This window comes from Peromyscus californicus, unplaced genomic scaffold (genome assembly GCF_007827085.1).
Source record: "Peromyscus californicus insignis strain IS unplaced genomic scaffold, ASM782708v3 Scaffold_6__1_contigs__length_162567912, whole genome shotgun sequence".
Taxonomy (NCBI): Eukaryota; Metazoa; Chordata; class Mammalia; order Rodentia; family Cricetidae; genus Peromyscus; species Peromyscus californicus.
The window spans coordinates 112,449,777-112,465,490 of NW_026294584.1; the positions used below are offsets into that span (position 1 = coordinate 112,449,777).

Sequence of the window (15,714 nt, forward strand, 5' to 3'; positions counted from 1 at the left end):
CGTGACTACTTCCATTATGATCTTTAACTTTTAATATAGTTATATAATTCATATTCATATCTTTAAAATGTCATTTACTAGGGAAGGAAACAAGATGATTCTCAAATAGAAAAACTAATATTCTAGATGCATCATACTAGATATAAAGTACAAATACTAAATACTAGGTGGAGAACATTATTGAGGTAATTTTGAGCCTGAAAACCATTCTCTAGTTGTCAATTAAAAAGAGATGGAGTTCTGTTGGTAGAGTTCTTGACTGGAATGCACAAAGCCCTGTGTTCAATCCCCAGGACCACAGAAAACAGGCATGGTGGCCCACACCTGTAATCACAGCATTTAGGAGGTGGAGGCAGAAAAACCAGAAGTTCAAGGTCATCCTTAGCTACATAAAGAGTTTCAGGCAGCCTGGGCTATATGAGACTGACTTGTTCTTAAAAAAAAAAAAAAAAAAAAGGTATTTTCAGAAAATTAATCCTGCTTTGAGTCTAAACACTATTTGAAATATTATTCTTATCACCACTTTGGACACAGTGCTGTAAAGAAAAGTCTAGTTTTATTCTGTAAGAAGAGAGACTTTGCTGAAGTTACAGCCTTCCTCAGACCCAACTATGCCCTACATCTCAGGTAGCTCTTCCAGTCAGACCCCAAGCGTAACCTGTGAGACTACAGGCATCTCTCTGAGACCAATCATCACCTCCTCTTCCCCCCTCCACCTTTTTTTTTTTAAAGAAACTTTCACTTATCAGTGATTTCTTCAGAAGGTCCCAGAGTTAGAATGCAATGTGGGCTTTGTATCTAATTTCCCCAAATATTTGGAAAATGTTTTCCAGTTTTCATGTTTAAAGCTTTCCAAATAGAATGTTTTATCATCTTTAGTATTTTTGTGTGTGTGCAAAGTAAGTCATCTTCACAGTTTGGAGGCCGAAACCACGGAGACTACATTTACAAGGAATACAAGTAATTTGAAAGAAAAAGGTGATTCTCTTGAATTGCCTGCCAAGTACCCAGTGCTCAGTGTAGGCCATGGCCGCAGCTTGGGGCGGTCCTGGCTTACCAGTAAGCGAGTGATGGATGTTCCTGGAGGGTTTTGGTTGGAAAGACTGGCAGTGTCTTCAAATCTTTCCTGGCATTCTCATCACTAGGAAGAAACACAATGCAGTGATATCAGAATGTCACCTGAAAAGATATCCAGTCAGGTTCTCCCAATGAAGAGATCCGAATAGTTACTATAGGACTTTGGTCTCTGTCACTCACTAGAGACCACCCTCAAATGAGACAATCACATATACTTTCAAGCCTCCAATACTTTCTGTGAGCATAAAGTTTATTGCATAGGATGAATGGGATTGCACATAGTTCATATTTTCCTTTTACACAGTATTATTCATATTCCATTGCCTGCTTTTCTGTGTTCTGGGAGCATCACCCTAGTCAACTCTAGCAGCTCCTAATATTCAGCGTGTTGGAATACCAGTCACCATTGAACCATCAACAGAATGTCTACAAGTTCTTCAATATGGACATCCTAAAATCAAATGGTTTACGCATACATTGCTGTCACTCTTTGGTTATTTCTCTATCACCCTGGAATACAATGGACCTAGCCAACCAGCTTTGAAAAGTTAGTTTCTGCAGAAATCTCTGGAATATAAGAGGATGATGGGAAAACATGCTTCTGATGAACCCCTTCTGATGAACCCACAAGACCCCCCACATCACCCACAGTAAACTAAAATGCACGTATATACAGTTCAGATATTCTATAATTATAAAGTTGACAAATTCTATATAAAGTGGACAAATTCGAGCGGTCAAGAGAAAGGTGTGGTCTTTGTGGAGATCCTGGAATACGAGCCAGTGAGAGCTGGTCATATGCTATATGAGAGAACAGATTCTCTAGCTTCTCTGAGTATTTGAGGAAGGAGTAAACATGGTTCTAGAAGGTCTATTAGCTCCTTGGAAACATACATGGAAAGGTGGCTCCAACCCTAAGAACCCTGGTGTTCTCCACACAGAGTCATGCTAACTCTTCCTCTCCCCAACTCCCATATCTTCCTATCTTCCCACTAGCTAGAGTTTGTTGAAAGGCTAAGTACCAGGAATTATGTAGTACATTTAGGGACATTATTTTCCTCATGGTAGGCTGGATGCCAATTTTCTCATGCAGAAGGCATTATTATTCTCCATGTTTTCCTGGTAAAGCTGTGAGGGACACTGACTCACTTGCTAACTGTTCATGGCTACTGTATAGAGGAGACATGTGTTAGAAGCCTGCCTGTTTGGCTCAGAAGGCTAGGTTCTTAACCACTGTGTTCTAACCCTGATTCCCAGCTGTCTTCCCAAGGCACTGTCCTAGGATGTCCTAGCTTGCATTCTCAACCTCTCAAAGGCACAACCCCTCATACCCTGTGTTGGCTAATCTTGTCTGTCAATTTGTTAGGTTTGAGGACCACCATGGAGACATACTTCTGGGTGTGTATATCAGGAGATTTCCAGGAAGGTTTGAACGAGGAGCAAAAGCCCACTCTGAATGTGGGTAGCACCATCCCATGGGCTGACGTCATGGATTGATAAAGGGGAAAAAAGCCAACTGATCATCATCATTCACCTGTCTTCACTTCCTGATTATGGGTACAATGCAACCAGCTGCCTCACGCTGTCAAGACTTTGCTGCCATGACCTCCACCATGAAGGACTGCATCCTCAAACTGCAAGTCAAAATAATCCTTTCCCTTCTTTTTTTTTTTTTTTTTTTAAGATTGATTTATTTATTATGTATATAGTGTTCTGCCTGAATGTTAGAAAAGGGCACCAGGTCTCATTATAGGTGGCTGTGAGTCACCATGTGGTTGTTGGGAATTGAACTCAGGACCTTTGGAAGAGCAGCCAGTGCTCTTAATCTCAGAGCCATCTCTTCAGCCCCCCTTTTCCTTCTTAAGTTATTCTTGTCTGGTATTTGGTCATAGCAATGGAATAATAACTGACACACACACACACACACTCACACACACACAGGCAGGTTTTGAAACTTATCACTGATGCATCTTCACACTAACTTCCTGTATTAGTAACTTTTCTGTGGTTGTGATAAAACACCACGACCAAGGCAACTTATAGAAGGAAAGGTTCCCTTTGAGCTCATGGTTCCAGAGACATAAACGTCCATCACCATGATGGTAGGGAAGCATGGAGGCAAGCAGCAGATGTGGCAGCTGAAGCAGGGTGCTCACATCTGGAACGGAATGTCGGAAGCAGAGAGCGAACACAAAACGGCGAGAGTCTTTTGAAACCTCAGTGCTCTCCCTCAGTGACAGACTTCCTCCAGTGAGGCCACACCTTCTAAGCCTCTCCAAACAGCCACCATCTGGGGACCCAGTATTCAAATGCCTGGACTATGGGGGACAGCTCATTAAAACCACCACACTACCCATGATAATGAAGCCCATGAACCTGCTTGTGGAGGAGCATACATTGGACCCAGATTGGACCCCGGGTGAATTTCCTTTCACATCATTCATCTAGCCCTCACAGACCAAGCGCACATCCATATTATGGTAGGGATCCAAAAGAAAAAGAAGAAAGGAAAAGAGCAAGAAACTGGAGATCAAAACATGGCCTCCACTCCATCTGTGTGGCTTACACCTACCATTTAGTGTTAGATATTGCTCATGCCTATTACTTAGTTGAAAAGCTTCCCCTTTATTTTCTGGTTTTATCCATTCTAGAGATTTCTACAGAGATGAACTTTCCAAACATGGCTGACTTGACCCGTTGCATTTCTGAGGGTGACAGGGAAATAACCAAAGAGCAACAGCAATGTCTACGTTAACCATTTTATTGCCAGATGTCTATGCTAAGGAAGGTGAAGCAGGCTGGACACACTCTCCATGTGTTTTCCTAAGGAGAGGGTGGGGCCTACCTGAAGGGGAAACACTGAGCTTCACTACAGGAAACAAAAAGTCACTTGGCTCCTGTTCTTACGTAAGAATAATTCTCTCTACTCACTTGGAATCTGAGCGGCAGGGTTTAATCAAACTGACAATCTTGGAAAACTGGTTTGTGCTTCCAGAAAATCAAAATAGAGTACAATCCAACTTATTCATATTAAAGGTCAACTGTCAACTCCTAGGATAATATTTATTTTCTTAATAATTTCAGGCTCCGTCCTTCAGAGCCCTTTGACACACATTCTCTCTCTCTCTCTCTGGTGATTTTGGATGCCAGGGTATTGCTATGTAGCCTATATGATCCTCCAGTCTCTGACTCAAATACTGTGATATCAGGCAGGAGCCACCACACTGGGATAGGACAGTACTTTTTGCTGTTACTCATCGCCAGCAACCCCTGGATACTGATGAATTTCAGATCCAGGTGAACCACAAGGCATGTTTCTAGAACCCATGTTTCAAGATTAGCATCTAGGAGAGCTTTGTTTTATAGTTAATTTTGTGGCAATGAAGACTTCAGTATTATTATTAGTTATTATTTTTCATAAATTTACTTCTTCACTTGACAATAAGCATAAAATGCGTGCCTAACACGAAGAACTTTCATATGATGTTATAAAAATGCAAGGGGCTGGAGAGATGGCTCAGTGGTTAAGAGCTCTTTTCTTGTGGAAGACTTGGGTTTAGCACGCATATGGAGGGAGGCTCATAGCCATCCATTAATTCTAGTTCCAGGGAATCTGACCCACTTTCTGAATTTTGAAGGCAGCAGGCACTGCGCACATACAATCAGGCAAAACACTCACACACATAAAATAAACAAGAAATAATTTCCAAAGAGTTAAAAAATACAGTCAAGACAAGAGAGGAAAGAGTAGGGGTGGGGGAAGCAAGGGAGGCATTGTATCCACCATTCTATCCAACAAGCTCACCGATGAGAGTTAGTACTAATGGACACTCAGAGCTCTGGCTCTTTAAGATAGTTTTGGACCTATGTCCCCTGCTACACACAAACCTCTTAAACACTGAGGTTTTTCTGGCACTTAAGCAATCAATGAATGACTGCCAAACACAAGCTCATTCTGTGTCTAGCGCCTATCCAGAGAAACAGTTCTGTGTTTCAAATGACAAATACTGCCTGTGTTAGAGTTTTTCAAAGATGAATTTTGGTCTTGAAGATGTCATTCTGCCAAGATTTCTCAAGAATGGTTTTTATTCTAGTCAGCTAGAACCTATCCCAGTCATACGATGTGATATTTATACTATCCTCCTTCGTTGTAAAATGTGGGTGTTATTTGTCTAGAAAGGCTGGTTGAATAAATCAATAAATTTCCAAAGGTTAATTGTGAGCTATCATTTTAAACAATGAATATTCATGCATGAAGAGCCTTCTTCTGTACTAATCAACCATGGAGGGACAACTAATACAGACACATTAATAGGAAAGCTCCGTGGAGATTATTTCAAGGTGTTCCAGCTAGTTTAAAGAGAAGCCAGCAGGAGCTGGAAAGATGATCTGCCCATTAAGAACATACATTGCTCTTACAGAGGGCCCAGGTTTGGGTCCCAGCATCCCTCTTGGGTAACTTACAACCATCTGAAATTCCAGCTTCAGGGGACTCAGCACCCTCTTCTGAACTCCACAAACACAGCACTCAAGCACTCACATATGCATAGCTCACACAGACATACAGATAAACACGTAAGTTAAAAAATATAATATAGCTTTTTTTTAAAAGAGAGGAGCCAATTATGAGTTGTCCACAAGCAGAGGCTTTATACCCATGGACTCAATCAACTACAGATTGAAAATATTAATAACTGACTGAGTCTGTGCCAAACACAGACTGATTTTTCCTGGTTATTATGGTATAAACAATAGAGCAACCATGACCTACATAGCAGTTTCATGGTAGGTGAGCATAATTCATTGAGAAGTGATTCAAACAGGAATGTGTGTGGGTTACATGCAGATACTAGACTACTGTCTATAAGGGACTTGAGTGTCTCCAGATTTTAACAGAAAGGAAGGGGAGGTCTTGGAACCTCATGGGCGCCTATACCCTACTCTGCTTCAGGAGCAAAGCAGAAATGGATCATAGGGGTGGAGGGTGGAGGGTGGAGGGTGGAGGATGGAGGTGTTTAAGGCAGTGATTTTATTTATATGGTGCTGTAACAGAGCACACACAACACTATGCATTTGTCAGGACCTGTAGAGCCATATAACACTTGTCTATGGACTTTTATAACAAAGGCACCATACTACTGCAAGATACGACTGTTCGGAGAAGTGATGGATTGGAAGGAGATGAGCTATATAGGAACTCTGCACTTATTGCTCATTTTTTTTAAGTTTAAAGCTCTTAAAAATAAAGTTCATTTAGAACAAAAAGAAGTAAGAGATCTAAGATATCTCCTTAGATTAGTGGTTTTCTTTTCTTTTCTCTTTTTTCAAGATAGGGTTTGTCTATGTAACCCTAGCTGTCTTGGAATTCGCTCTGTGGACCAGGCTGGCCACAAACTCAGAGATCCATCTATCTTTGCCTCTCAAGTGCTGGGATTAAAGGTATGTGCTAGATTAGTGGTTTTCAATTGGGGTGATTTTTGCCCTTCAGGTGTAAACAGTTACAATTAAGAAAGAAGCTGTTATTGGTATGTTCTGGGTAGAGGCTAGAATAATTTACTACAGGGCACAGCATAGCCCCCACCTGCAAAGAACTGCTCCATTCCATTGTTAATAGAGCCAAGCTTAAGAAACCCTGAATTAGAACATTACAAAAAAAATCTGAGGTTGCTGGGTGCATAGCTCAGGGACAGAGTACCTGCCTAGTGTGTGTATGAGACCACTGGGATCACTGGAAAACAACTGTCCTCCCAACAATCTGGGGGTGTGGTGCATGTCTTTAATCGGAGCACTTGGGAGCTAGTGGCAGGAGGATCAGTAGTTTGGTACAAAGTGAGTTCAAGGCCAGCCTGGGCTACATAAGATGCTGCTTCAAAAATGAAGCAAAACAAGCAACAGCATCAAAAGAAACCAAGAAAATGAAGCAAAGAGGAAGAGGAGGAGAAAGAGGAGGAGGAGGAAGAGGAGGAGAAAGAGGAGGAGGAGGAAGAGGAGAAAGAGGAAGAGGAAGTGCTGCCACCACAGATTTCAGGTCTGATGACACACACACTAGGAAGGCTGAAACTGAGGAGGTTCCCAAGTCTGAGGCCAGCCTAAATTACACAGTAATTTGCAGGCCAGGCCAGCCTAGGCCTACAGTAAGACCTGCTCTTAAATAATAAAACACGGGAAAGAAAAGAATTCTGAGAATTCTATCTTACTGCTCTTTGAAGCATACCTTTTTACACACGAAGGCTTCATTTTCTCATGTCCTTCCAACTATAAACATTGGAGATCTCAGATGCAAACGGGTAATGTGAGCCACACAAAAAGACGGGCGTTAGAAAATCAAGCAGGTGTTGGGTGTGGTGTGGGGTTGGGTGTGCCTGTAACACCAGCACTTGAAGGCTGAAGCAGGATCATGGGCTTGAGGTAAGCCTAGGATGCACCAAGGGACTACTCCAAAAAGCGAACCCCGAAACGGCCAAACAGCAGGAGACACTGGAGCATGGGAAAAGGGGAACCTCAAGAAGAAGATAACATGATCCCACCGTAAGTTGAAAATCTCAAAACTCAAAACTGTACTACTTACTACACCTAATATACCAAAAACCCCACTTGGCCCAGTAGCCTTAAACATGCTTAAAACACACTGGGGGAATAGTTTGCTGCTAAAGTGCTTGCTGCGCAGACAGGAGAACCTGGGTGTGATCCCCAGAACCCACATAATGAAGTTGGACACAGCAGTACATGTTTGCAATCCTAGTGCTGGGAAGGTAGAGACAGGCAGACCCCTGGGGCTCCCTGGCCAGCCAACTTTGTCTGTTTGGTGTGCTCCAGGACAGTGAGAGACCCTGTCTCCAAACAACATGGTGGATAGTTTCCGGGGAGTGATACTGAGGGTGACCTCTGGCCTCTATGTGCACGTTCACACATACATGCACACACGCACACACACATACATATAAAACACATTAACTTACACTTGGCAAAATTACCTGAGACTGCTAAGGAATAGAACATGTCATGTAATTTATTAAATAATTCTCTGGCAACGCTGATCACATGTCTAAAGGGAAGTTGCAGCTCACTTTTTGCTGACTTTTCTTTCCGTAAAGTTAGACCTGGACATGGAAGATTTCAGTCTCTTCTCTGGCTACCTTGCCATCCCTGAAGTGTGGCCAGCCTCACATGGCCCAATTCAGGGCATCACCACATCGTGATAAAGAATGAAGAAGCACCCATTCTCTGCCATGGCAGAAGCCGAAATCCACTCCCTTCCCTCATTAATCCAGCTGACCACTGTTCAACGGTGTGCTAGTAGCAAGGGTGGCTGGCTGTGTGCTTTTCATCATGTGCAGCCCCAAAGTTCTAATCGCATGAAAGAGAGATTGGGTACTGGGGAAAAGCGATCATATTTTGCCAAACTCAGAGAGTTAATTTTTGATAAATAGGTAGGAATGTTGCCTGACAATTGTGTTTAAAAACAAACAAGTAAGTGAACCAACAACAACAACAAAAGTCCAACTCTGCAGAGTTTTATATAAAATATCAGAATTTAACTCAACAACTGTCCATATCAAACACAGCAGCAGACTACTATTGTTAATCTGCAGTCTCTCCCCGGAAATGTGTGTGTGTGTGTGTGTGTGTGTGTGTGTGTGTGTGTGTGTGTCTTCTCAGCTTAACTTGGCTTCCAGTTTAAGATAATTAATTACCAGTGTAAATTGTTAGTAGTGTTTGGATGAAGGGGACAGGTAAGTATTTCCACAAGCATACAATCAGGGCGCTTGCGGAACACACACACTCCCGGGAAAGAACTTGTTCGTTCACATCCCAAAGGTCTCCTTTTACAAGTTTCAAATCTGGTGTGCTGTGCAGAACACTCTGTAACCATGTGACCCCCACTTTCCTGCACAGACTTACTTAGCACAGGACACTTCCAGAGAGTCATTGCTGATACAGAGGCATGCTGAGCTTCGACATTTAACATTCACAACAACAACAAAAGCCAATGGAAGACTCAAAGGAGGACTGAGGCAGACAGCCTGGCAGATAAACGAGGCCAGCCCTTCAACAAGCTGCAGCAAAGGAGAAACCCAAATGGCCAACGGGTGGAAGAAAAATATTCAACAACTTTAGAGTTCTGGGTCAAAGCAAATTGCACCTTCTGTGAGCTCCTGATAGATGCCAGACAATCAGGGTTTTGAAACTCTGATTCTATCTAAATTATCCCTAGATAAAAGTCAAAGAGAGCTCTGATCCAGGCTACTGTGAGGGTAAATTAGTAAGAATGTTTGGAAATTTGTATACCTAGAAACATACACACTTGAGTGGGGTTTACAGCTTCACTGTTTACAGTAAGACAAAAAGAAAAGGAAAGAAAAGGAAGAAATCAATGCAAACATCTGATAATACGGGCTGAGAATGTAACTCAGTACAATGCTTGCCTAGCACATGTGAACCCTGGGTTTGGTTGTTGACATTCCAAAAAATGGGGGGTGACAGCACATGCCTGTAGTCCTCGAATGCTAGTGGTAAAAGCAAGGAATGTCAGAAGTTCAAAGTCATCCCAGTTATATAATGAGTTCCCAGCCAGCCAGGAAACATGAGACCCTATCTCAAAAACAAAAAACAAAACAAAACAACCCCTCCCCAACATCTCCTAATAGTAGACATGATGAAATTGCAGTTTATTCATGTAATTGAATAGCACATAGCAAAGAAAATACAGTTTAGCCACATATAACATGGATGAATCTGATTGATACTGGGCAAATAAACATCACAGCCTGGTACGGCGGTGAATGCCTGTAATCCCAACACTTGAGAGGTTGTCACAGGAGGATTCTAAGTTCAAGGCCAGCCTGGACTATATACTGAGACCTTGTCTCAAAACAATTTTACAATTCCATATACAGAAGGTCCAAAGCAAGCAAAATGAAACCTGACAGAATGCGAATGCCTCCGAGAACAGACATGGCATTGTATTGGCATGGGATGGGGGCAGGGGCTGTGGTTTTGTGGACGTGCTATTTCTAACTTGTTCTGTATACAGCCCATGCATTTGACACGCTCTTCAGTGTAGTAATTCACCACAAATCCTATCAAACATGACCAGCAAGTGGGTGAAGGGCTGATAAAGGGTGAGCTACCATTTATAACGGGAGTGCCGTGATAGACAAGCCAGAGGGGGCGGGGACCCCACAGAACAAGAAGCGAATCCAGCAAGGGAACATTACTCCAGAGGGTTAATTCCGATCGTGTTCAGAATTTAGGACCAAACAGGATTTCACGTTTGAGTGCACCACAGTGGCTGGGTCATTATTTGCTCACCCTCCCGGGGACTTTGCCTGGGAGTCTGGAACCCAGTGAAGCCATGGAGCTTGCAGGGACAGCTAGAGCTGGCTTCAGAGCAGAGGGCCCCTCACTTCGACTGTCTAGGCAGCACTGTTTACATGAACCTGGATCAACCTCCGAGTGCAGACAGAGGGCTTGAGAGCAGATGGGGAGGTGAGGAGACCTCCTGGGGATGTCTCTGCCTTTCACTAGCAATAAATCCGCTCACCCTGGCTAGACATTCCTGACCCTGATGGCGATAGATATGTGATTACAGAGATGCACTTGACCAGAACTGTCATGAGGTACTGCTTTCTCAAGGTCCCAGTCAGACAGAAAGCCCAAAGAGCAACTACACTCCTTGTCTCTCAGTGATCACACCAACAGGTTTTTCTCTGTCATTTCAGGGGAGTTGAAAGAACAGGCTGGCAGGTCCACAAGATGCCTCATCTGTCAAAGGGTCCTGCTGCCAAGCCTGATGATCTGAGTTAGATGCCCGGACCTATATGGTGGAGAACTCCAAGAAGTTTTCCTCTGACCTCCATAAGTGTAATGTGGCATATGTGTTCTATGTACCCATAAACGTGTACGCAAAATAAATAAAATGTGATTAAATTTTTTTTTAAGGACAGGCTAACATTTTATTTGGTTGACCAGTGTGAGTCCTGCCCTTAGGCATTCCCGCATTCTCTTTCTACATTCCCGAAGGGAGGTGTTCTGACTCCCCGCGGAAGCCATCATTCAAGTAATGATTTCTCTGCAAATTCCCAGCTTCTTTTCCTGAGCTGTATGTTTTTCCTCATGGACCCCAGAAAGCCCCGATTGGAATGTGACATCCCCAATCCTTTTCAAGGAAGCCACAAGGCTGGGAAAACCAAAGCCACCCTCTGCATGGGCTGAAGTACACGTGTGGTGTGTAGGAAAGAGCCACCCCAGCAACTGTGAGCACCTGCTTGTGGCAAATTGCAAGCTTGCTCTCAGCCACCTGCCATCAGAGGCTGGCCTGGAAGGGAGTGCCGGCAATTAACACACTGCACTTGTTAGCACAAAACAATCATTGTTGTTCATGCTTGGTGTGGGGGAAACCTGGGTTTCTAGGGCAGTTGAAAGAAAACAAAACTGGGCTGGGCACATAGCTCACTTGGTAGAGCGCTTGCCTAACATGCATGAAGTCCAGGGTTCAATCTCTAGCATGGCACAAGAGACCCGCAGCAGAAGCAGGAGGCGCAGAAGTTAAAGGTCATCCCGAGTGATGTAGTCCATGAAGCCATCCCAGGACACTTGAGACCCTGTCCCCCACAAATAAAATAAAATAAAAAACAAAGCAAAGCCCAGGCCCCACATTTTACCTTATCACCGCCATAGCCCTTGAAACCCAAAGCTAAGGTGCATAAAAAGGTACAAGTTTAAACTCAGGGACCAAGCAGGAATGCCTGCAGAAACTTCATGTAAAAAGAAGTAACTCTTCCAAAGTTAATCTGAGGGGCTGGTGAGGTGGCTCAGTGATTCAGAAGGATTCCTGCTCTTCTAGAGGACCAGAGCTCAGTTCCCAGCACCCATGTTGAGTGGCTCACAACTGTAATTCCAGCTTGAGGGGATCCAGTGCCCTCTTCTGGATCCTGTGGACAGATACTCACATTCATATATGAACATACACTAGGGCAGGTACACATACACAGAAATAAAAAACCACATGCAAATACACACACACGCACACAGAAATAAAAAACAATAAATCTGTTAAAAAAGTTTACTTGGGAATGAACCTCTTTTGACACTGACACCCAAACATAGTTCAAAATGTATATGTGGATGTAAAAAAAAACTACAGTTAAATTACCTGGTTGAGCTTCCTATGAGAACACATGCCTAGAATCCCAGAACTTGGGAACCTGAGAGAGGAGAACCTCAAATTCTAAGCCAGCATGAGCTAGACCTTATCTAAAGGAACACACACACACACACACACACACACACACACACACACACACACACACACACAGAGTATGTGTGTAAACACTCTAGTCTGAGGCCTGTTGCCTGTAAGTGTACCATCTATCCTAACTATCAGAAATGAACTGAAGGGTTGCAAACAGGCCTCCAGGGATGGAGCGGAGTCATCCACCTGGGAATTCTATTTAATCCTGTGGTCCACACAATCAAAGATGTGGTGCTGGAGAACGGAACTGGTACCCAATGCCTTCCAGGCCTTGGCATGGCCTTGCGGATGATGTGCTGAGGGGTCCCCTTCTTCTCTGTATGTGCGAAAACCCTATGCCACCCCTACCAGGTTTCCAGCTCTCATAAACAAATGGGAGAGGTTTAATAACCCTGACAGTTAGAAAAGTCTACTTTCATGTCTGGCCAACAGGTGCAGCAGAGACCAATCCAAACACTGTCCTCGCTGGAGCCAGTGTGTAAGGATAACCTTACAGAATGGTGCGATTACTACAAGGGTCTTGGCTACTCCTTAGAGACACAGTTCCTTAACTGCTAGGCAGGTATGGATGGACACCCGGGGGTTGAACGCCAAAGGGTCCACTCCAGTTTCCTCTTGGGCAGAAAGAACGCTGCCCCTCCTATAAAATCCTGTGTCATGGGAGAGCATGTGGCCCAGGGTTCGTATGCTTGTCTAGCATGTATGAGGCTTGGGCTTGATTCCTAACCCTGCAAGATAAGTAAATAAATAAATCCCCATTTCTTTCAGTAATCTGTGGAATTTGGCCTTCAGCAGTATATTTAGCTTATTATCCTGCCTCATTTAATCTTGACTCTCTTTCTCTCTCTCTCTCTCTCTCTCTCTCTCTCTCTCTCTCTCTCTCTCTCTCTCTCTCTCTCTCCCTCCCCCTCTCCCTCTCTCCTCCCATTCCTGGCATGACAGGCATGGCCCACCTCAGCCTGTTTCAGGAGTTCAGAAATCAAGCCCAGGTTTTTGCAGATGCCAGGCAAGCACTCTACCGAGCCACAGCCCCAGACCTTCTCATATATCCATTTACTAGTTCCTAGAGAAAAGGGTGGTAAATGTGCCAAACACACAACACACACAATCCCTGACACAAGACCAACTCACAAGTTTTCAATTTGGCATGGTGTGAAAGCATGATTTAGATGTTCAGTGTTGACCTTTTCCCTGGCTAGGTCGGCTCCTGTCTCATGCTGCTGGGCAGCAGTGGCAAGCTGTGGGTCCTACTCAGCTATGGAGCTGGCACAGTAAACAACCAGTACTGGGTTGCTAGCCTATGACACTTAGAAGGTTAGGTATACTAAATGCAATTATAAATGGACAGAGTAGCATACTCCTGAAATACCAGTACTCTGGAAGCTGGGGCAGGAGGATTGTAAGATCAAGGCCAGCACATGCTACATAGTGAAAGCCTGTCTCAGAAAAACAAAACCCAAAAATTTTGAGAAGTATTTTTACTTTTTTTTTTTTTTAAGATTTTGATATTTTTAGAGGCAGGTGGATCTTTGTGAGTTCGAGGCCAGCCTGGTCTACAGTCCAGGAAAGGCGCAAAGGTACACAGAGAAACCCTGTCTCGAAAAAAAAACAAGATTTGATATTTTTATTTTACATGTATGAGTGTTTTGTCTGTCTGTGCACTACGTGCTTGCCTGGTGGCTGAGAAATGCAGAAAAGGGCTTTGGATCCCCTGGCATTGGAGTTACGGATGGTTGTAAAGTATGACGTGGGTGCTGGGAGCCAAACCTGATCCTCTGCAAGAACAGAAAAGTGTTCTTAACATCTTTCCAGCCCAGAATTGTATTTTTAATTTGCTGTAGTTTTATCAGGACACAGCACAAGCATCTCTGACCTGTCATACTTTCAGGTTCTGGGTATGGAGATGTGGCTCAGTAGGAAGAGTGCTTGTCTAGCATGCATGAGGTTCTGGGAATGGAGATGTGGCTCAGTAGGAAGAGTGTTTGTCTAGCATGCATGAGGTTCTGGGTATGGAAATGTGGCTCAGTTGGAAGAGTGCTTGTCTAGCATGCATGAGGTTCTGGGTATGGAGATGTGGCTCAGTTGGAAGAGTGCTTGTCTAGCATGCATGAGGTTCTGGGTTCCATTCCCAACACTGCATGAACCAGATGTGGTGGTACACACCAGCAATCTCAACACTTTGGAGACAGAGACAGGAAAATCAAAAGTTCAAAGCCATTTCGGCTACAAGGTGAGTCAGGGCCTTCGCTGACTTATGTGGGACTCTGTCTCAAACAAACAAACATACAAAAATTCAGGTTCTCAGGCTCCATTCAAGACCCGCTAAATCACAAAGGCTGGCAATCTGTACCTATCGAGTGGGTTAGGAATTGGTGCCATAGAATAAACACAACACAAAGACAGGTTATATGGACAGTGTCAGGAAACACGTATCTGAAATGAGAGAAACGGCCAGGAGGGCTGACCCAGGCTTTAGAGTGCCCACCACAGGAGGGCAATTTCAGGAAGCTCTGGGTGACCTAGCAGGGACACAGCATGATGGCATCACTCAATCTCCTAAGGCAGTCCTAGAGGACAACAGCCCATGGTCACAGGGTGGCAAAGTTTGGATCAAACCCTTGGTCTGAGGTCGTGTTGTGAACATTATCATCCCCACATGCTTTAGACACTTGCTGTCACCTCTCCCAGGGTCCTCAAGGAGGGGACAGAAAACCAGGAAGGGACAGCATTGGCAAGGGGAAGACAGACCTCCTTTAGCACGAGGCTTCAGATTTCCTTATTCCGGTGGCCCTAGTTGAATTCCATCAGAATGTGTGTTTCTTGGGTGGTGACAGCCTGCTTTTAAAACTAGATTAAGCAGGATTAATTTAAACCGGACTACCTGCATGAAGGATTTGAGTACAGGTAACAAGACTTAATGTCTTACCTTCTCTCACTCGGCATTTCTTCAACCAAATCAAACCAAACTACAGACTGCATGTCTTTTAATATCAAAATATATCAAATTCAGTCAATTTTTACCCTTTTTTGGGGGGGAGAAGGGGTAGGGCAGCGCAGCCAGACCAGCCTAGAACCCGCCATGTAGCTGAGGCTGGCCTTGAATTCCTGATCCTCCTGCCTCCACCTCCCAAGTGCTAGGATTGCATGCATGTATAATTATGCCCAGGTCCAAATTCAGGGTTTTTTTGAAAAATGTTTTAAATATATGACAACACCAGGTCATGGCTATTTTCAATGTGATCTTAAAACACGGTGTAAACTCAGCCAAGCCCAGAAGTTCGACTTCTCACAGAAGCTCATCAGACCACACAAAATATCCCTGATGCCCAGCTTTTATACTGACACGTACCAAAAGTACACATGGTAACGGTCCTACCCCTATG

The 15,714-nt window shown here is 43.9% G+C and overlaps 1 protein-coding gene across 6 annotated transcripts in view; it reads right to left on the reverse strand.

The window, feature by feature from the left end:
* Frmd4b (FERM domain containing 4B) overlaps window positions 1-15,714 on the reverse strand; it is a 332,248-nt gene that overhangs the window by 41,279 nt on the left and 275,255 nt on the right. For all 6 annotated transcript variants that reach the window (XM_052719520.1, XM_052719515.1, XM_052719517.1 and 3 more), the window contains one exon: window positions 1,058-1,141. In XM_052719520.1, coding sequence (XP_052575480.1) covers window positions 1,058-1,141 — 84 coding nt within the window. The remainder of the gene's footprint in view (window positions 1-1,057; window positions 1,142-15,714) is intronic.